This window comes from Triticum dicoccoides, chromosome 1A (assembly GCF_002162155.2).
Source record: "Triticum dicoccoides isolate Atlit2015 ecotype Zavitan chromosome 1A, WEW_v2.0, whole genome shotgun sequence".
Classification (NCBI taxonomy): Eukaryota; Viridiplantae; Streptophyta; class Magnoliopsida; order Poales; family Poaceae; genus Triticum; species Triticum dicoccoides.
In genome coordinates, this window is record NC_041380.1 from 496,048,862 (window position 1) to 496,072,222 (window position 23,361).

Consider the following 23,361-nt stretch of genomic DNA (forward strand, 5'->3'; position numbering starts at 1 on the left):
TGCACTTTGCCATGCCATGCTTCATTAAACCGGACATGCATCATACTCGATTGTGCATCATGCCATGATTTTGTGGTGGTTGTTTACTATGTTGTTTGCTTCTTTCCGGTGTTGCTTCTTCGGGTTGGTTCCGATAACGTTGTGTGTGTGAGGATCCGTTCGACTACGTCCATTTATCTTCTTCATGGAATCATTCTTCTTCCTTGCGGGATTTCAGGCAAGATGATCATACCCTCGAAATCACTTCTATCTTTGCTTGCTAGATGCTCGCTCTTTTGCTATGCCTATGCTGCGATACCTACCACTTGCTTATCATGCTTCCCATATTGTTGAACCAAGCCTCTAACCCACCTTGTCCTAGCAAACCGTCGTTTGGCTATGTTACCGCTTTGCTCAGCCCCTCTTATAGCGTTGTTAGTTGCAGGTGAAGATTGAAGTTTGTTCCTTGTTGGAACATGGAGATGTTGTTCCTTGTTGGAACATGTTTACTTGTTGGGATATCACAATATCTCTTATTTAATTAATGCATCTATATACTTGGTAAAGGGTGGAAGGCTCGGCCTTATGCCTGGTGTTTTGTTCCACTCTTGCCGCCCTAGTTTCCGTCATATCGGTGTTATGTTCCCGGATTTTGCGTTCCTTACGCGGTTGGGTAATAATGGGAACCCCTTGAGAGTTCGCCTTGAATAAGACTCTTCCAGCTATGCCCAACATTGGTTTTACCATTTGCCACCTAGCCTTTTCTTTTCCCTTGGGAGTCGCAATCCTGAGGGTCATCATTATTTTAACCCCCCCGGGCCAGTGCTCCTCTGAGTGTTGGTCCAAACTAGAGTCCTGTGCAGCGCACCCTCGGGGAAACTCGAGGTTTGGTTTTAGTTGTATGGAGCGCTCATCTGAGTGTGCCCTGAGAACGAGATATGTGCAGCTCCTATCGGGATTTGTCGGCACATTCGGGCGGTGTTGCTTGATTTGTTTTATCATTGTCAAAATGTCTTGTAACCGGGATTCCGAGTCTGATCGGGTCTTCCCGCTAGAAGGAATATCCTTTGTTGACCGTGAGAGCTTGTGATGGGCTAAGTTGGGACACCCCTGCAGGGATTTGAACTTTCAAAAGCCGTGCCCGCGGTTATGGGCAGATGGGAATTTGTTAATGTCCGATTGTAGAAAACCTGAAGTTGACCTTAATTAAAATACATCAACCGCGTGTGTTACCGTGATGGTCTCTTCTCGGCGGGGTCCGGAAAGTGAACACGGTGTTGGAGTTATGCTTGATCGTAGGTTGTTCTAGGATCACTTCTTGATCATAGTTTCTTGACCGTGCATTGCCTTATCTTCTCGCTCTCATTTGCGTATGTTAGCCACCATATATGCTAGTCGCTTGCTGCAGCTCCACCTCATACCTTTTACCCTTCCTATAAGCTTAAATAGTCTTGATCGCGAGGGTGTGAGATTGCTGAGTCCCCGTGACTCATAGATACTTCCAAAACCAGCTTGCAGGTGCCGATGAAACCGTACAGGTGATGCAACCAAGCTCAAGGAGGAGCTCGATGAATACCTTGTTAGTAGTGTTGTTTCGTTTCAGCTGATCAGTAGTGGAGCCTAGTTGGGGTCGATCGGGGATCTATGTAGCATTTGGGGTAGTCTTCTTTTATTTTGGTTCCATAGTCGGACCTTGATTGTATCTGGATGATGTAATGCTTTATTCATGTAATTGTGTGAAGTGGCGATTGTAAGCCAGCTATGTATCTCTTTCCCTTATGTATTACATGGGTTGCATGAAGATTACCTCACTTGCGACATTGGTTTCAATGCGGTTATGCCTCTAAGTCATGCTTCGACACGTGAGAGATATAGCTGCATCGAGGGCGTTACAAGGCCACCCTAAGAGAATTAAGCAAGATTCTTAAAGAAATAATATTAATGTTCCTAGTTCTTCTAAAAATAATAAGAAGAAAAATGATAGAACTGTGCAAACTTCTAGTGAACCTATTGCTGAACCACCTGATAATCCAAATGATATATCTATGTCTGATGCTGAAACACAATCTGGTAATGAACATGAACCTAATAAAAATATTAATGATGATGTACATGATGATGCTCAACCTAGTAATGACAATGATGTAGAAATTGAACCTGCTGTGGATCTTGATAACCCACAATCAAAGAATCAACGTTATGATAAAAGAGACTTTGTTGCTAGGAAACATGGTAAAGAGAGGGAACCTTGGGTTCAGAAACCCATGCCCTTTCCTCTGAAATCATCCAAGAAAAAGGATGACGAGGATTTTGAGCGCTTTGCTGAAATGATTAGGCCTATCTTTTTGCGTATGCGATTAACTGATGTGCTCAAAACAAATCCTTATGCTAAATATATGAAGGATATCATTACTAATAAAAGAAAGATACCAGAAGCTGAGATTTCCATCATGCTTGCTAATTATAATTTTAAGGGTGGAATACCAAAGAAACTTGGAGACCCCGGAGTACCTACTATACCTTGCTCCATTAAAAGAAATTATATTAAAACTGCTTTATGTGATCTTGGAGCCGGTGTTAGTGTTATGCCTCTCTCTTTATATCGTAGACTTGACTTGAATAAGCTGACACCTACTAAATATCTTTGCAAATGGCTGATAAATCAACAGTTATACCTGTCGGTATCTGTGAGGATGTGCCTGTTGTGGTTGCAAACGTTACTATTTTAACGGACTTTGTTATTCTTGATATTCCCGAGGATGATAGTATGTCTATTATTTTTGGAAGACCTTTTCTTAATACTGCAGGGGCTGTTATTGATTGCAATAAAGGCAATGTCACTTTTCATGTTAATGGTAATGAGCATACGATACACTTTCCGAGGAAATAACCTCAAGTTCATAGTATCAATTCTATTGGAAAAATTCCATTGATTATATTTGGAGGTTTTGAATTTCCTCTTCCTACTGTCAAAAAGAAATATGATATTCTTATTATTGGGGATGTGCATATCCCCGTTGAGGTAACTTAGTGTTATTCGAAATTTCTCCGGTTTCATGATTATCGGAATGAGTTTGTTAACAAGACTTGATCAACCTTGTTAGTGGATTCTTTTTGATGAGCATGAGATGGATGAAACTAGAAGCACAAAACTTCTGTACCCTCTCTATACTTTCTGTTATTTATATTAAATAAAGTAAAATTAGTATTTTTTCTGTCTATTTCCTGACTTATCCGTGCAATATAAAAATATCCCAAAAATAAAAGTCCTCAAAATGACATGCCAATTTAATATGATTTTTTTGGGAATATTTGAGAATTTACTGTGCAAAAATTACCATGGGAGGAGCTGCCACCTGGCCACGAGGGTGGTGGGCGCGCGCCCCCTGCCTCGTGGGCCCATGGTGGCCCTCCTCCACTTATCCCAGCACCCATCTTCTTCCTCTATCTCACACAAACCCGAAAAACCAACTCAAGCACGAGTTCCAGCCACTTTTGCTGTGATTTTCGATCTCCTTGCTCAAAGCACCTCTCGCAAAACTGCTTCGGGAGATTGTTCCTTGGTATGTGACTCCTCCATTGGTCCAATTAGTTTTTGTTCTAGTGCTTTATTTTTTGCAAATTTGTGCTGCATAGGTGACCATGTTCTTGAGCTTGCATGTCAAATTTATATGGTTCTAAGTAGTTCTAATGCTTGATATAGGCTCTAGGCACTTGTAGGAGTAGTTGCTATGAGTTTTATTGAAGTTGGTTCACTTTTGTTTGAAGTTACTAAAAATTTCAGATTGTTTCAGAAAAATAATGAGGAGATTTTTGAGGGGCTCGTCGAGCCAAAGCTCGAAGGAAAAGGCACCGAAGCCTAAGTATAGTTTGTCGCGCACCGCAGAGATTCGGGCGTGTGAATGGCCTTCTGAAAATTTCTTGAGAGCAGTCGGTATCTATGAAGATTTTCATGAATTGGCTCACAATGCAAGGCTCACCGCTTTCCTCCACGACCAATGCGATCAATATCTCTTACTTACAAATACTTTTCTGCAAAACTTTCATTTTCATTCTAGGAACTCGCCACCTACGGTGGAGTTTCATTTATATGATGAGCATAAGGAGATGTCACTTTATGATTTCTGTCAGATTTGTTTAATCCCTTTTGAGGGCAAGACAGAAGAACCACATCATGATGATGTGGCTGGGTTTATTGATACTATCACTGTAGGAGAAACTAGAAAGGTTTCCGATGCACGAATCACTAGCATACATTTTCCTGTTTTACGCTACTTTGCATTATTTGCTAGTCGTTGTTTAATTGAACGCGGAAGCAGTGGAAACCTGAGTATCCCTGATATAATTATTCTGCACCACGGTTTATACAGTGATAACACTTTTAGTATGGGCGGTATTATTGCTAGACGGTTAAGTATGAACCGTACTAAGGGTCCCATCTTTGGAGGCGTCTATGCCACACGCCTAGCTGCATATTTTAACATACCTATTAGGCATGCTGAGAAGGAAGAAAAGGTGATGCCCCGTGTTTATCTAGATCATAAAAGTATGGTGGCACATGATTTTATTGTTAAGAATAGGGCAGGAGAGCTTAAATATTAATTGTTCTTTAACAAACATCATCCTGAAACTATTATGTTGCCTGCTCCTTCTTTGTTTAATTTTGTAGGACCCTACCTCGTTACGTGGGCTGCCGTCCAAGCTTACAAGAATCCTGCACCAGCCTCGGAACAGGAGCCACAAGATGAGCCTCCACAACAATCTGTTTATTCTTGGGATCCAGAGATGACTGTCAGCCAGTGGCAGTCAGAGTCTTCTTCTTCATCACAGTATGATCTCAACTATTCCTCCTCATCACAGTACGACCCCAACAACTATTATTATGGATATCCGCCAGGCCAGCCGTGGCCATAGACCAACTTAGGCCAAAAGCCTAAGCTTTGGGGAGTACGTATTTCTCACCGACATTACATTTATGTTCACGCACACTCATTGCTAGATGTCGGTGCTCATACTTTTTCACTGTAATATCCATGCTAGTTTATTTTCTTTTTTCTGCTTTCTTCTTGTGTGTTTGTTAAACCTTAAGAAAAACCAAAAAAATAGTAGTAGTTTATTTTTCTGCTGTAGTAGTAATAATTAAAAAGAAAACCCAAAAATATTTCCCGTTCTTCTTTTTGCTTGTTGGGAGCTTTACCGTGTAAATAGTTTTATTTCTTTTCTTTTCTTTGTGGGTTAGTAGGAGAAGACCATAATTAAATTGTCGAAGTGGCTCTTATATGCATTATTGTTGATTTAACCCAGAGCCCATATTGCCTTGTCTTCTCCTGTTTATTGAATGCTCGCAGATTCCAGCTTAGTCCAATGCACGTGCACTCTTATTATTATCCACACCGTTCGGTCGTGCAAGTGAAAGGCAATTATAATGATATATGATGGACTGACTGAGATGAGAAAAGCTGGTACGAACTCGACCTCTTTTGTTTTTGTAAATATGATGAGTCCCTCGTTCTTGATTCAGCTTATTATGAATAAACATGTTTGCAATGACAATTAAAGATCATAGTTGCTTGTGCCATGCTTGATTAGCTATGAGTTATAATGATTTACCTTGTGTGCCAACATGTTATTGAGATGATTATGATGTGGTATGATGGGGTGGTATCCTCCTTTGAATGATTTAAGTGACTTGACTTGGCACATGTTCACGCATGTAGTTGAAACAAAATCAACATAGCCTTCACGATATTTATGTTCATGGTGGATTATATCCTACTCATGCTTGCATCCAATGTTTATTAATTTTAATGCATGTACATGGCTGTTGTCGCTCTCTAGTTGGCCGCTTCCCAGTCTTTTGCTAGCCTTCACTTGTACTAAGTGGGAATACTGCTTGTGCATCTAATCCCTTAAACCCTAAAGTTATTCCAGATGAGTCCACCATACCTTCCTATATGCGGTATCTACCTGCCGTTTCAAGTAAATTTGTATGTGCCAAACTCTAAACCTTCAAATAAATATTCTGTTTTGTATGCTCGAATAGCTCATGTACCAACAAAGGCTGTCCTTATCTTCCATGTTAGGCGGGTTATTCTCAAGAGGAGTGGACTCCGCTCCTCACTCACGAGAAAATGGCTGGTCACCGGGATGCCCAGTCTCATGCTTTATACAAACTAAATCAAAATTAATTGCAAACAAAACTCCCCCTGGGACCTGATGTATGTTAGAGGCACTCGTTGTTTCGAGCAAGCCATGGATTGATGCTTGTTGGTGGAGGGGGAGTATAAACTTTACCATTCTGTTTGGGAACCGCCTATAATGTGTTTAGCATGGAAGATATCGCCATCTCTTAGTTGTTACGTTGACAATGAAAGTATACCGCTCAAAATACAATTTATCTCTATTTCAAAACCGAGCTCTGACACCTCTACAAATCCCTGCTTCCCTCTGCGAAGGGCCTATCCATTTACTTTTATATTGAGTCATCACCCTCTTATTAAAAAAGCACTAGCTGGAGAGCACAGCTGTCATTTGCATTCATCACTGTTAATTTATATTGGGTATGACTATGATTGGATCTCTTTTACCATGAATTACAATGTCTAGTCAATCCTTGATCTTTAAAGGTGCTCTACATTTATGTTTTGCGGTCTCAGAAAGGGCTAGCGAGATACCATCTTGTTATATCATATTATGATTGTTTTGAGAAAGTGTTGTCATCCGAGATTTATTATTATGACTTGCTAGTTGATTATGCTATTGATATGAGTAATTGTGAGACTTAAGAATTATTGCAAATGTGGTTAGTTATGATCTATGCCAAAAACTTGAATGCTGGCTTGACATAGTTACAACAACAAGAGCAAACAAAGTTTGTAAAAGTTTTTCTTTCTTTCTTTCAGTTTGTCAACTGAATTGCTTGAGGACAAGCAAGGGTTTAATCTTGGGGGAGTTGATACATCTCCGTCGTATCTACTTTTCCAAACACTTTTGCCCTTGTTTTGGACTCTAACTTGTATGATTTGAATGGAACTAACCCGGACTGACGCTGTTTTCAGCAGAATTATCATGGTGTTGTTTTATGTGCAGAAAACAAATATTCTTGGAATGACCTAAAACTCCACGGAACATCTTAGAAAAAACAAAATAAATCCTCGCCAAAGATGAAGGCCAGGGGGCCCACACCCTTCCCACGAGGGTGGGGGGCGCCCCCCTACCTCGTGGGGCCCCTGTTACGTCTCCGACTCCAACTCCACCTCCATATATTGAGTTTCGATGAGAAAAAAATCAGAGAGAAGAAATCATCGCGTTCTACGATATGGAGCGGTCGCCAAGCCCTAAAACCTCTCGGGAGGGCTGATCTGGAGTCCGTTCGGGGCTCCGGAGAGGGGGATTCGTCGCCGTCGTCATCATCAACCATCCTCCATCACCAATTTCATGATGCTCACCGCCGTGCGTGAGTAATTCCATCGTAGGCTTGCTAGACGGTGATGGGTTGGATGATATTTATCATGTAATCGAGTTAGTTTTGTTCGGGTTTGATCCCTAGTATCCACTATGTTCTGAGATTGATGTTGCTATGACTTTGCTATGCTTAATGCTTGTCACTAGGGCCCGAGTGCCATGATTTCAGATCCGAACCTATTATGTTTTCATGAATATATGTGAGTTCTTGATCCTATCTTGCAAGTCTATAGTCACCTACTATGTGTTATGATCCGGCAACCCCGAAGTGACAATAATCGGGACCACTCCCGGTATGACCATAGTTTGAGGAGTTCATGTATTCACTATGTGCTAATGCTTTGTTCCGGTTCTCTATTAAAAGGAGGCCTTAATACCCCTTAGTTTTCAATAGGACCCCGCTGCCACGGGAGGGTAGGACAAAAGATGTCATGCAAGTTCTTTTCCATAAGCACGTATGACTATATACGGAATACATGCCTACATTACATTGATGAATTGGAGCTAGTTCTGTGTCACCCTATGTTATGACTGTTACATGATGAACCGCATCCGACATAATTATCCATCACTGATCTGGTGCCTACGAGTTTTCCATATACTGGTTCTCGCTTATTTACTTTCCCGCTGCTACTGTTACAATCACTACAAAATACCAAAAACATTACTTTTGCTGTCTTTACTCTTGTTGCTGCTACTACCACTATCATATTACTTTGCTACTAAACACTTTGCTGCAAATACTAAGTTTCCAGGTGTGGTTGAATTGACAACTCAGCTGCTAATACTTGAGAATATTCTTTGGCTCCCCTTGTGTCGAATCAATAAATTTGGGTTGAATACTCTACCCTTGAAAGCTGTTGCGATCCCCTATACTTGTGGGTTATTAGACACCTACTCCGTGACATCATCCCTGAGAAGTATCGTAAAGGGACCGAGGCTGATTCGCAAGGGGCGCTCCGAAACTGCATTCTGTCGATATGCACTATGTAAAGGAGAAGAGGATACGACCATTTCGTTCTTCGACACCTTGCAGTCGTCATCACCATTCCCGTCTACAGTGGTCTACATCTCCATAGCCATCATCGCCACCACCATAGTATCCATCTCCATAGCCATCATCGCCACCACCATATTCTCCATCTCCATTAGTACAATTGCTTGTAAGCGATATTACATTGCGAGTAAGACTTGTCCCTAACACATTTATCGAACTAGAAGGAGTTCTTCCAGTAAACAAAGTCACTGGTACCTGCACACAAAAACAACACAAATTTGTCCCCAACACATCAAGAACACTGTGAAGCTTCTTGTCCTGCTACTTACAACGTTAAATTGCACATGATATTAATAATTGATAGAAATGTTAAATGGTACATCAAAGAATAGTAAGCAGTGAAGATTTCAGGAATGGAGAATAGACCCTAGGGCCATAGGTTCATTAGTGCCATCTCTCATAAGTATAGCAGTGATGTGTTGTAAATAAATTACAGTTGAGGAGTGATTAAATTGCAATATTTATATTTATGGCTATGATAATACATGGTATGATCTCATATAGGCATTACATCCGTGCTATGTAGACCTCCATCTGCATCTACAACTAATACTCCACCCCAAGGTCGCTATCTAGCATGCATCTCGAAATATTAAGTTCATGATAAATAGAGCATTGCAAAAAGCAACATGACATAATGTAGACAGTAAAATATCAAGCAACGTGACAATAAACTATTGTTTTATCCTTAGTGGCAAATGGCAATAATACAATATGTGTCTTGTCCCTTTCTGTCATTGTGATATAGATCTCCGCAATCTTAGAACCCACTACAATGCACCACTCCCTCTGAAGAAAAGTGAAATACCAATCGAATTTGGTCAAAGAAGATAGGTAGATCAAAGAGCATACATAACTACTTAATTATACAATAAAGAAACCTTAAAAGTTTGAATTGAATTCAATGCACAATATGATCATAAAAGTGAAAATTCATCATATCCCGACAAACACACCACCGATTACATTGAATTGATCTCGATCATGTGAGACAGCTCATGGGAAGTGGTATTAAAGATCAGAGAGAGAGAGACTTATAGCTATTTTCTATGGACCCTAAGGCCATGTACTACTCTCACATGGTCATGGAGGCAGTAAGGTTGATGAAGAAACCTTCTATGGTGGATTCCCCCTCCTCTAGAGTGCTGAAATAGGCCTTCAGATTGGATCTCCTCACTTGCGGCGGCAGAAAACTTCGTCAATCTCATGATTTGCCAACTCAGTCTCTCAGAGGTGCTCGTAGAAATAGGATGCACGTGTGTATATTCATCAAGGTGATTGTTTACGTATATGAGTGTCTGCATTTGAATGTGACTTAAAAAAGCATGTATCTTCCACGAAATTCGTGATCTTTTTTGCATTTTGATGTTCAAAAATCCGAAAGCATGCACCGACATTTCTATGGATATGCACACCCATAAGGAACTCCTTATCGACGTCTTCATCGCCGGTAAGGAGAAAGGGCGCCCGCGCGACATCCCTCATGGGCCAGCCCAACATGACGCGTTACCTTCGGTTCGTTGGTTCCCTAAAAAAATCCAGTTCGATGGTCGTGGACTCACCTGTCGCGGTTGACCAGCCCATCGATGATCGTTCACTTTTTGAAAAAAATAAAAGAAAAGGGAATTCATAAAAATCACAGATTTTTTTTAAAAAATCACCAATTTCAAAATTTGCATTAATTTTGAAAAAAAGTTCATCAATTTTGAAAAAAAATCATAGATTTTGAAAACAGGTCATAAAAAGTAAAAAAATTGACGATTTTGAAAAAAGTTCAATTTTTTTAAAAAAAATCCGCGAATTGAAAAAAGCTCATCAATTTGTAAAAATAGTTCAAAAAGTTGATGAATTTGAAAAAGTTTCATTGATTTTGATAGAGATAAGTTCGCACATTTCCCCCCAAAAATAAGAAAAACAAAAGGAAGAAAATAAAAAGAAAAGGAAAAAAAGAAAAAGGAAGAAAAGAATAAAAGGGATGTAACTAATCACATCGGGTCGATTTGTCTGGTTGGCTAATGAAGCTAACTCTATACGAGGAGTCACACCTCGAGCCACCTTTTTCAGTTTAAAATAGAAAAGTAGAGGGTACTATGGGCTGTCCCTGTAGGGATGAATTAACGAGCCACTCGTCTCGTTAAGCTCGTGCTCGTTAAGCTTAACAAGCAAAACATGCTGATCGGCTCTGTTTATCAATAGCTCGTTAAGCTCGCGAGCGCTCGCGAATACTCGTTAACAGGCAGTAGCCCCTTTAATTTACTTCTAATGTGTTTTTTACAAAGGAAGAAAGTGACCAGATGAGTGGGTATGCTAGTTATTGTCTCTTGTGGGCTAGGTTGGATCAATTAGAGAAATAGATGGGCTAAGGTATCAAAAAATGTTGCCACATATACAAAAAAATGTGTTATGTTGTATTAGCGAGCTTAACAAGTTGCTCGTGAAACTCATTCGCTTGCTCATTAAGCTCGTTGAGTTTAACGAGTTAAAAACGAGTTAAAATATGTGCTTGGCTCTGTTCATTAAAAAGTGAGCTATGAGGTTAACACAAGGTGAGCTAGCGAGCTACGAGCTTTTGGTCCAGCCTACGTACGAGCAGGAGGAGGTGTGCACCCGTTTTGCAAAAACTGAAGTAGCGGGCGCCGTATAGGAAGCTAGCACCTTTTTTTAGCTATGGAAGCTAGCATCCATAACTGCAAGAAAAAATAATCCATAACTGCAAGGCCGTGGCCGCTTCGTGGCTCGGCCCTTCAGGGCCCGATTGTCTAAAAATAGCAGCCCTTCGGGGCCCGGGGGCCACCAACCGGGAGACCCACCCAAGCGCGCGTTGCCACGAGGGCCCATGGCCGGGGGGAATCGCACCGCGACGACGCGCCCGGTGCGGTGCGGTGTCGCCGGCGCGTGAGGGGGAGATCACACGCGTCGTCCGACGCCGACCACGGCGTCGCGTCGCGTCGCATCACGCACCCACCGCCACCGCCACCGACGCGGCACACGGCGGTGCCCTGGAGCTTTTTCCCGTTGAAATCTCAGGTCTCCGCATCCGCCCTGTCGCCTTCTCCTCGATTAATTTGGCCCGTCGCTCGGTCGTGCGGCTACCACCTCACCTCGCCTCGCCTCACCTCAGAGTGGGCTGCGTCAGCCAGCCGGAGCCGGACTCGCGCAAAGGACGAAAGCTCCACTCCTCCCGTCTTCCGGCAGCGATCTTGGTCTGGGATGCACTACTAGCCCCGAAGAACGACGAGGTAGCATGCGCACACGGGTGGAAGATCCGGCATCCCTGCTCTGAGACGCAGCCCAGGTATTCGATGGAATTCCCCCGCGATCGATGCGCCTTCTTTGAAACCAAGCCTGGAGTTGCTGCTGCCTCGCGCCCTTCTCAATCTGACACGACAGTGCAGATTGCGTGTGGTTGATTCCTCCTCGTGCTCTTCGGTTGACCCGTGTGGTTTTGCCTGCTTGCTTTCCATGGTTGATTTTCCGTCTGCTTGCTAGGTGCGGTCGTACTAACATGTTCACTTATCGTTTGCGCTGCGCGCCCGTCTCGCCGATGCTTTGGTTTCCTGCGGCATTTTGAGGTCAATTTTTGAGCAATCATCGTTGGGTTCAAGTGTCCTACAGTGGATGGGGCGTTGCTATCACAATTAATCACGCCTAATGCAGTGCATGAATACAGGCCCTGATTTGTGCTTGCACGTTTGCAGTCTGCGGCATGTCCGCCTGAATTTAGCCAAGTATGTTCGTTCGTGGTGAAAGAGACAGCTCTAGGCCTAGTATAAAGTTTAATTATTATTCGTTTGTTGCCTTGTCTTGCCTGTGTCTTCTGACTTCCTCTACATCTTTCCCTTCAAAAAGGGTTGGTAATTGAAATTTGGAAACTGGCTGCACGAGTAGTATCAGTTATTATAGCACCTCGCACCCAAGATCAGATTATACAATACAAGATCAGGATCTTGAAAACAATAGTTCACTCTCTGAAAGGGCCTGACATCTATATTTATCTTCTGTATCTGCCTGTATGTGTTGAATTTTACTGTGCTGCAATATTGCAATATGATGTTTATGTTAAATCGCTCGCTTCTTGGACTTACTTTTGCTTTAGTTGTGTGTACAACTGTACATTATGCACTCACCAAGGTTCTCTCAGATATTCTATCCTAATAAAACACTGAATTTCATCTGAGCGTTTTTAGCACTTCCAGTATTTTCAAGGGGCATAATAATCTCTCTTGAGAGATGATTTGCATCTCAATTTTCTGATCTTTCTCTACATGCTTTCATGGCTTTTCAACTTTTATATGCAGCCCTGTCCCAAGGGGTGCTTTAATGCTCCGGTCGTACCTAATTCAGAAGGTCAGAATATCTTGGCACCCGTCCTTCCAATCGGTAAGCTAATTTTCTCAGACATGATTCCGACAACTTTCTTGCATTCTACTACCAGAAATATAGTTGCTCTGCTTTGGACATCTACTCTGGTACCCATAGTTGAGCCGAGCATGTCTGTTGGGCTTTCAAATCATGACCTTCCAAGCATATTGATGTAACTGAGGTACAGCACTACACATCAACCAGGATCGATGTGGACTAGTGCATTTATATGTTACGACTGGTTGTTGCGCTGGAAAATCAGTGTCCAGCTGTACTTTTGAGATGTACTTAGCTTCATATCAACCACCAGTTGGGAGTTAGATCTTCTCGCTCTAGTGCTCCACTGTGATCTAAAACAGTCTGAAAAACTGAAAGGGGTGACAATAAGTAAAAAAAAATCTGCCGGCAACTAGCCAGATTCGTTTGAAATGTATGCAGTCTTATGCTCTTAGCCACTTAATTTGAACTATGCAAGACCTTTTGGATGAAAACAAAATCTAGTCTCTTAAGAACTGAAGGGAACTGTTCAGCCTTTAACATAAAATCTATACGCCAATCCACTAACGAAAAAAGAAGTATTACATATAGGATACTGAAGTGGCACAAATACAAGCCGAAAGAATTGGTTGGAAGATTTAGGAGCTTCCTGTACGGCGTCATTTTCAATAAGCTCTACTGATAGCTACGTTAGCTGTTGCGCTATCGCTGTTGCCATAATTCTTCCATGGATTCGCCTTTAATCTTACCATACTTCTAAGTGTAGGAAGTGCCATCTGTGGCCGATAGCCTTTTGTTTGTCAAGATCCTCACCTGATCAGTCTCCGACAGGTCACATTGCTTCAAGGGCATTCGCTTTCGCAGTTGCCGTGACTGGAAAAGAACAAAGGAAGTTCAAACCTGATCTTTTGAGGATTGTTGCTGCTTCTCCGCGAGGGATCATTGGTTTCCTTCAGGATCAACTGCTGGCGGGTACGTAGCATGTTTTCGAGGGAGTATAATTGTGATCGAATTCTTTGGTTGGCGGCTCTAGATTGATCTTCTTCTTTAATTACCCATGCTTTTATATTTCTCCAAGAAATCAATCAATCATCATGAACACCCAGGACAAATTAAGAATAGTGTTAAAAGTGGAACCAGATTTAGAAATGCGCACCAACAGGGTCTCATTATTAGGTCTGAAACTACTCGGTGCTCTTTGGCAGAGCCTATGATCATGTGCCACCTTTTAAGCAGTATGATCTTTAGCTTCGTTGCTATGATGGCTGGCCGCACTAAAAAGCATCAGGGAGAGAAAGCATACACTAATTACTAATACAAATGGGCCAAAGTCAGTAGAGACACAGACGCGTGCGCGTACTTAAACAATCGCGATAACTTGGTTTATAAAACTGAAAAACTCGTTTTGTATGACGAGGCGGGGGCATAGGCAACCGACAGCGCCTCCGTGTTCTCTGCCCAACCGAAGAGATTACAAAAATACTAAGTACGATAATAAAGCTACTAATCAAGCTCGTCCTGAATAATGTCCAAGTGGTGAAGTGGATGGTCCTTCACTCTGACTAGAAACTTTGCGGTATGGTCGTACCAGCAGCCGCTGCAGGAGGAGGCACAGCGAAGGGAAGGGAGGTGGCGGTGGGGCTCCTCATTACGGCCTTTTCCCCAGCAGCACAGCTCACTCCAGCAGCGGCAGCGACTGCAGGGAAAGCAAAGCAAAGGAGCGGCACGCCAGCCATCGCCATGGCAGAGGAGAAGAAGAAGCACAAGCACAGCAAGCACAAGGAGAAGGACAAGGAGAAGAAGGACAAGGCCGGCGGCGCGGCGGCGGCGGCGGAGGCGAGCTTCAAGCCGTGCGGCGACGTGAAGGGCATCCGCTTCGGCGGGCAGTTCATCGTCAAGTCGTTCACGGTGCGTCGCGCGTCGCCGCTGGAGTTGCTCCGGCTGCTGGACATCCCGCCGTCGTTCCTGAGCGAGCTGCAGAGCCTGCCGTTCCCGTCCACCACCGCCTACATGCCCACCAGCTTCACCATCCTGGCGCACCAGGCGTGGCACACGCTCACGCTCGGCCTCGGCACCAAGAAGTCCAAGGTGGTGCTCTTCGTGTTCGAGTCGGAGGCCATGAAGGCGGCCGTGGACCAGCTGTGGCCGGCCATGATCCCGCTCGGGGACGTGAACAAGAAGCTCATCCGCGGCCTCTCCGGCAGCGAGATGGCGCGCTTCAAGTTCAGGAAGGGGTGCCTCACCATCTACGTCTACGCCGTGCGCCGGCTGGGCGCCGCCGGCTTCGTGCGCGCCGACGACCTCAGGAGGATACTGCAGGCCGTGGTGGAGCTCAAGGACTTCCTGGATCACACCGCCATGCTCGCCATGCCCAGTCAGAGGAGCATCACCTTGCAGTCCCGGGGCACCGTGGCCCAATGATCCTGCTCCCGATCGATGGCCTCTTGCTCGATCCATTCCTGCAGCGCAGGTACTGTTATTACTGGCTCGCAATTCGCAAAGAGATGTCTGATTCTTTTGGGTTGGATTAGTTTGTTTTTTCACTGTCGGTGTTCCCCTCCCCTGCCGGGAGCTGTATAGATCTATATGTCGAGCAAAATCTTAAGCATAGAAATTTTCCCAAAGGAAATGATCTTACTCCACTTTTAGTATACTCCTGCCTCTGAAATTATCCTTCATCAATGAAGAAGCCATGTGCTCTGTTCTATGACTATGAGAGGCATTTTCATGTAGCATTGTACTACAGCAGTTGTTGCCAAAGCTCTTTTTGTACAGATTTTGGAAATTGCTGTGCACACCGTCCTTTGTGTTCCTCCATGCACTCATTATTTCACAAATCCAGAATGAATTTTTTGTATGAGATTGTAAACCAGATACTGGTGTTTTTTTTTCTTTTTTACTTCTTCTGGAAAAACTCTGTTGTTATTGGAGATCGGAGTTTATCCAGAAGTCCAGATTCGAGAGAGGAAAGTGAAGGGTGCAGAATCAGGGAAAAATTGGGTGCTGCTTGTCTGCTTACGTGGGAGGCAACCATCTGTTGTAGTATTGGTAGGTAGTGAGGGTGAATATATGCTCTGTTTTTCACCTGTGACGTGAAGGAGCGAACTCTGCTTCGTGCCCATATGTGGTGCTGGCCGAGGCAGATCCGCAGAGCTAGCCCTGCTCATGTGACTTGGAATAGTGACATTATATTCTGCGCGAATGCATGCAAAAATAACCGAGTGGATACAAGAACGGTGCTACATGCTTTGACCAGGGGTTCATACCGTGGATGTGTACCGCTACCGCTAGTCGGTTTTCACTTGGGAAATATACTACGGAGTAGAGTAGACCGAGGACAGACGCATGTGATGGTCGTGTTGTAGCAGTTAAAGTCTGTTGGGCATCCAGGACACTCCCGGAACAGTTGAGTGACGCGATCGGTATTTAAGTGGTTGAGCGACGAGCAGCGGTGCATGGGCCACCCGCCACCACGCCCATAAAATCATCAAGAAGCAAAGCCAACCTCATGATATCACTTGGGTGTTTAGAGAAATGCTTTGATCGGCGTCGTGACCTGAATAAGATCAACTCCAACACACCGACCCAAATGGACGGCGTTTTTGTACGTTTGGATCGGCCGCCCACCTGACGTTCGCTTGGTTTGAGATTTGGGTCGGTAATGTGTCTAACATGTCGATCCATATGTGCCGGCATAGCCGGCTGGCCGCCCTTTTTCATCATATAGCGCAAAATTTGCATTATTTCACAAGTAAACATATAATCCACAACCAAATAAATATCATAGTTTTACGAGCCGAATAGAAGTAAAAATGTCTCGCATAATTTTGCAAGCCGAATAAGAAAGATACAACTATTGATTGTCAACATGAGCCCACATATGTTCAACTAGAAAAAAAAATGAGCGGCGACGTCGACGACGAAGGAGGCGGGCGAGGGTTTGCTGTTGGATTGGAAGAGGATGGCCAATGTGTCACCGACCAGCGGGCCAAGGGGGAGGAGAAGGCGAGCACGCGCGCATCCGTCTTGTATCCGCACCGACGCAAATCCGGCTTAAAAATGAGTCAGGAATGGATCGGCACGCGGACGAAAACGGGCGCGCGTCCGTTTAGATCGGCGTATCTGCATCGACGATGGCAGTCCAACACGCCGACTCAAACAAACGCCCGCGGATGAAATGAGTCGCCTGTTGGAGTTGCTCTAAATGTCGCTATGTACGTAGCGCCGTCCTTTGGCAGTTCGTGTATCCGTAGGTGCCCAGTGCTCGTACCCATGGACGGCGCCGTGTTTGGCCAAGCAGAGAATTAAGCGCAAGCTAGATTAGTGCTAAGATGCCCGGCTGATAGTGTGGCACTCTTTTTTGCGATGATAAAACAAGAAACGAGTACGAAAGTGGGGACGATTACCTGCCTGCCTGTGTGCTAGCTCTCGCCTTTAAACAGCCGTGTCCTTGTTGATGGCTCCTGCAATTATATGCCGCCGGGACCCGACCCGAGCTGCCGGTCGGAGCAAGGAAATGCAGATCGGGAGTGGTATTTATGCACGCAGCTCATGTGGCGGGCGGTTGTCATGTTCCACTTCTCATCATCTTTGCCAGGGCCAGGGACGCCTCGCTGGTCCTGGGGTGGCAACGAGCTCTGAAGTTTTGTAATATTCATTCATGACAAGGCGATTGATTAGTTCGAATGAATTCCAAGGAGAAAGCGTAAGATTTGCGTTATATCTCTTCTACAATAGGGTCGGATGTTTTTTCGAGCAGATGATGATGCGCATGGGGTTTGCACGGGCTAAATGATGGATTATTTGACATTTTTAATTTCTTCAAGAGGCCTGAGACACGGGAACTTCCTGTCCCGTATCTGTGTGGAGGGGGTTCTTGGCTATACTGAAGAATGCATAAAGAGAAGAGATTAAAGCATCTTCAATAGCATGTGTATATTTGGATGTCTATATATTCATATAGACAATGGTCTAAAAAGATTTCCTTATATACACGTCCAGTTTTGCATCAGAACGTCTATATATAGGGACCATGACAGGTGGGTCGTCGCTGGGGAGAGGAAGAAATCATGACTGCAGTTGAGTTTAGACGACGCCTTCACAATGTCCAGGCATTGACATTGTCGAGGTCGATTTAGAGGATGTGTATATTTGGACGACCATATAGACAAGCTGTTGGACGTCTGTTTTGGGCTCACGTCGTGAAAAACGAGTATAAACATCCATATAGACAAGCTATTGGAGATGCTCTTAGTGATGTTTCTTTTGGAATCACTGGCCCCAATGTTACACATCTTGTATTTGCCGATGATAGTTAAGATCCCTAGCAACGGAATGTGATGGCTTTGCAGGGCATATTGCGGGACTACGAAGAGCCATCAGGGCTATCATGTCAACTTGCAGAAGTCGTCTATCTTCTTTGGTAAGGGTTGTGAGGCCCAGATAAAAGAGCATCTAAAAAACACTATTGCTATTTCCTCTGAGGCTCTTACAGAAAGATATTTGGGCCTGCACACTATGATGGGACGATCTAAGGATGGATGTTTCAAACATGTCAGAGAAAGTTTGAGGTCAAAATTTGTTGGGTGAAAAGGGCAAGGCTTATCCATGGTTGTGAAAGAGGTTAATCAAATGTCCTTCAAGCCACTCCTACAAATGGCCGAAGCGACGCGAATCAAATGGTGAGCGAGCAACGGAATCGATCACACGGTCTATCGATCGGCTGACACCTAGAGACACCGATGACAAAACCTGCTTTCCTCAACCATATTAAAATCACAACTCAGAACATCTCCAACAAATGATGTAAAACAGGATTAGGGACTCAAAAAGCGTACTCCATCAGATGATGTATCTCCAAATGGTCAGCCCCATAATTTGCCTCCAAGTGTTGGGGAAAAGAATTCTATGAGACCAGGTCTCACGCGAGACCCATTTTGATGAATGACACGTGGCATTTACAAATCACAAAGCATCCTCCACCCCCACTTAAAATCAGGGGGGAGAGAGATTAGATGCTTTGTGATTTGTGAATGCCACGTGTCATTCATCAAAATGGGTCTCACCTGCTAACCGTGAGACCTGGTCTCATATAATTTTTTTCCATGTGTTGGGTATTTGCAGCACTCCACCCTGATGCCACAAAATACATCTGTAGTCACGCGCGACCCAACTACCACGATGAAAGTTCCCGCCGCAACACCCGTCTTTCCCATGCGACCGTCAGTGGCAGGATCTTGGCTACCACCATCACCACCCTGAGTCCGTCGCCCGCCTGTCTCAGCCGCGACTCCGCCGCTTCGGATAGTCGCAACAACTCCGCCACCATCACCGATTTGCGTTCATTCGGCTAGTCGCCGCCCCTCCGCTGTCCGTAATGGTCGCCGCAGTGTCTCTGCTTGCCATTGAGGTCGAATAGTGGCCGCCTCCACCGAGCCAAGCCATCGCTCCTTCAGAGCTCCTGGCTTTTGGACGACACGGCAATGCAGGCTTTATCCGCAACTCCGAGCTCCTCAGCTCAACAAACCCACCCCTGACGCCGTTCCTAGCTGGCGCAGCGATGGCCACGGCCCCTCCTCCTCCTTGCACACTAGGTGGTCGACGAAAAGCCTCCGTGGTAAAAAAGTTGTTTCCTTTTTCTACGACATATGATTAGATCGTAATGGAAAGTATTATATTGTACTAGATGAGTTTGTTTTAAGCTTCTTTCTGGGATGATTCCTCGTCTGAAGAGAAATATGAGATGGACGAAGATGAGGAAATTGTTTGATATTATTCATAGTTAAAGAAGTCAAATGCATTTTAAGGGACCATGATGGTGCTATAATCTTTAGTTCCTCCAGACACCTTAATTCTTGCACTGGCCTCTGGAAGCAAAAATCTTAGCTCTCTCGAAAGGTGAAAGATCATGGTGCCCCCATGTGTGGTTTTGGTAAGTGATGACATTCTCTATGGACTAATGGTTGTCTTGAGTTATATTTGAAGGATTTTCCCATATGCATTTCTTGAAAGTTCGTGTGTTGGTTTCAAGGAGTTTATGAGATGACCAAGGTGCTATTAAAGAAATTATCCAAAGATTGGTTATGTAGAAGACATGATACAAGGTTGATCAAGACTAAGTCAAAAGCGTGAATCAAGTTGATCAATACGCAAAGCATAGAAGATGTATCGAAAGGGATCAAGTGATCCCATGGTATGGTAAGCATTATCCATTACGCTTTGTACCAACCCATGGTCTACATGAGAGTTCTATGCGGGGTTAGGTTGCGGTGTGCAAGTTCAAGTAAAGCATCACGAAGAGATCATGTCCTTGAGGCGATGACAAGTCCATTGTGGTGACAATGAACTTGTGAAGATGTGCCGAAGAGTGGCTCACCCTTAGTTGATTATGTGGGAGTAATCAATTAGTCTTCATCGCTCCAGCGCAATCAAGAATGGTGATCCAATTTGAGGAAGTCAAGATCGTCATCATGTAGCTCAAGAGTGGACTATGTGCAAGGCAAAGGTCTGCCCTTGATAGGCTTTCTATTTTACCGGTCTCATGGTGGTAGTTGGGAGACCAGGTTGTAGGATCGATTGTCGTACTATCAAGGGGGGCTCTCGAGTGAGTAGTTTTGATCGTATCGTTCGTAGAGAGCTCAAACCATTGCATCTTTGCATAATCTTTCTTGCTTCTTGTTTGGTGTTTCTTTATATGAGATTTGGAGGTTATGGTCATCTTCATGACAAACTCGAGTTCATCGAAAATGGAGTTCATGTGCATCTTCTATGATGTTTTCGATGTGGGAGTTTATGTTGGTTCTTCGCTGATGAAGGTTTCACTCCTCTATATCATAGGCATACTCCCCCTGCCACTTCTTGAGTTTGTCTTCATCTATCCAACAAGCTTGAATTTTCGCAATTCGAAGCTCATTTGCAGAAGTTGTGGCAGTTCTGGTTTCATTGATCTCTGTTTTCTCTGCATATGTCTTGAAGGCCTCAAGCGGCAGTACCGCTCTAGGCAGCGGTAGTACCGCTGTCCAGTTTTGCGTGTACTGCTGCTGCTTCTGGGGATTGACTTTTCATGTCGGGTTTGCACGAGGTGGAATGGTAGTACGAGCGGTAGTACCGCCCGCCCACTACCGCTTCCTTCTGGACCCTCGCGCTCTCAGCGGTGGTAGGGTAGTAGTGGGTGCGCAACACTATGACTTGTAAGCCGTAGTACCGCTCTCCGGAGCAGTAGTACCGCTCTCCGGAGCAGTAGTACCATTGTTGTGATACTGTCACATTCCCTTGTTCCTGCCCTGCCTCTGTAGGCTCCTAAGTTGTAACCCCAGCGGTACTACCACTAGGTCGAGCAGTAGTACCGCTCTAGTGGCACTACCACCTCGTGGCTCCGCGCCATTGCACTGCTCTACGAGTTCTATCGTCCGAGCGGTAGTACCGCTCTCTGGAGCGGTAGTACCGTTTGTGCACGGGTTGTGTGCATAACAGTTGGATTTGGGAGTGCCTATAAAAGGGGGTCTTCTTCCCCAATGAACCTTATCCTTCTAGCTTGTGTTCTTCCCACATTGTTGACCTTCTTCGAGCTTGCTCCCAATCCCTCCATGGATTCTTACTAGTTTTCGGGGGGAAAGAGAGAGGAGATCTAGATCCACATTTTCACCAATCACTTTCTCCTCTATGTGAGGGGAACCCCTTGGATTTAGATCTTGGAGTTCTTTGTGTTCTCTTTCTTGTTCTTCCTCTCATATTCCTACATAGCTTTCGTTGCTTTGGTAGGATTTGAGTGTGAAGGACTTGGGCACTCCGTGTTCCCTTGCCATTGCATTTGGTGTATCGGTTTGAGTTCTCCACAGTGATACTGGGAATGAAAGTTGAGAAGATTATTACTCTTGAATGCTTGGTACCCTAGAGTTTGTTCCTCTTGGGTGTTTGGGTGCCCTATACGGTTGATGGTGCTACAGAGCTCAATCATTGTGATGTAAAGCTCCGGACTTGCGTCGGGGTCTCCAATTAGGTTGTGGAGAATGCCTCGAGCTATTTGTACGGGTTCCGGTGACTGCCCCCAAGGGTTGCCAAGGTGTACGGGTTCGGTGCCCGCCCTAAGGGTCCCTTAGTGGAATCACAACATCTTGCGTTGTGCGAAGAAGTGAGGAGATTACAGTGGCCCCAGTGGCTTTTTGGGGAGCATTGTGCCTCCACGCCGCTCCAAACGGAGATTATCATCCGCAAGGGTATGAACTTCGGGATATATCGTCGTCTCCGTGTGCCTCGGTTATATCTTACCCGAGCCTTTTACTTATGCACTTTACTATGTGATAGTCATAGTGTTTCATGTTATATATCTTGCTATCACATAGTTGTTTATCTTGCTTAGCATAAGGTGTTGGTGCATATAGGTGAGCCTAATTGTTTTAGGCTTTGTGCTTGAGAAATTAAACACTAGTATCATTCCACACTTGTTCAAGCCTAAACCGTAATTATTTCAAAGCCCTATTCAATCCCTCTCTAGGCGACATCCACGATCTTTCAAAAGGTATTATGTTTGCAATTCAATGGAGCAATTTGCCAATTGATATATACAAGGATTGCATGGAGGCAATTACAATGATCAAAGGTGGAGAACGTAAAGTCCAAGTATGTTTTCTTGACTAGAGAGATCATTTCTTTGTGGGATCGTTAGCGGTATGGCTGAGAGACATTGTCGCATTACTCATATCCATCGGAGCTCTAATAGTTCTAGTCATTTCATAGCTAATTTCGATAGGCTACAATGATGTGACGCCCCTGATTTGACCGTACACTAATCATATACGTAAATGTGTACGATCAAGATTAAGGACTCACGGGAAGATATCATAACACAACCCTAGACAAAAATTAAAATAATACAAGCCTTATATTACAAGCCAGGGGCCTCGAGGGCTCGAATACACAAGAGTCAGAGGAAGTAATAATATCTGAGCACGGACATAAGTTAAACAAGTTTGCCTTAAGAAGGCTAGCACAAAAGTAGCAATGAACGAAAAGGCATGGCCTCCTGCCTAGGAGCTCCTAACTACTCCTCGGAACCGAACTCCACGTAGAAACATCCTCGGAATCCTCTAGCTCCTGGACTCCATCATATGATCGCAATAACCGGAAGGGGAAAAAGAAGTAGCAAAGCAACTGTGAGTATTCATCCAAAGTACTTGCAAGCAAGGATCTACACTACATATGCATTGGTATCAATGAAGTGGGTAGTATTTATGGACTGAACTACAAAATGCCAAAATAAGAGGGGGATAGCTAGTCCTATAGCAGACTACGCTTCTGGCAGCCTCCATCTTGAAGCATATAGAAGAGAGTAGATGGTAAGTTCACCAAGTATCATCGTATAGCATAATCCTACCCGATGATCCTCTCCTAGTCGCCCTGTGAGAGAGCGATCACCGGGTTGTATCTGGCACTTGGAAGTGTGTGTTTTATTAAGTATCCAGTTCTAGTGGTCATAAGGTCGAGGTACAACTCCGAGTCATCCT

The 23,361-nt window shown here is 44.3% G+C and overlaps 1 protein-coding gene across 2 annotated transcripts; it reads left to right on the plus strand.

Annotated features, from left to right (window-relative positions):
* The first annotated feature begins 11,510 nt into the window (after nt 1-11,510).
* LOC119282337 lies at nt 11,511-15,599 on the plus strand. 2 transcript variants are annotated; one of them, XM_037562598.1, is made up of 4 exons: nt 11,511-11,795; nt 12,799-12,880; nt 13,691-13,831; nt 14,454-15,599. In XM_037562598.1, exon 4 carries the CDS (start codon nt 14,600-14,602, stop codon nt 15,278-15,280), a length of 681 nt encoding a protein of 226 aa, XP_037418495.1. In that variant the 5' UTR covers nt 11,511-11,795; nt 12,799-12,880; nt 13,691-13,831; nt 14,454-14,599; the 3' UTR covers nt 15,281-15,599. The 2 variants fall into 2 exon arrangements, with proteins under 2 accessions (XP_037418495.1, XP_037418501.1); XM_037562604.1 differs by having other exon boundaries at nt 11,658-11,795; nt 14,451-15,599.
* The last annotated feature ends 7,762 nt before the right edge of the window (nt 15,600-23,361 follow it).

Excerpts from the sequence above, each read along its gene's own strand:
- LOC119282337 (XM_037562598.1), top strand. The coding sequence starts at position 14,600 with ATGGCAGAGGAGAAGAAGAAGCACAAGCACAGCAAGCACAAGGAGAAG.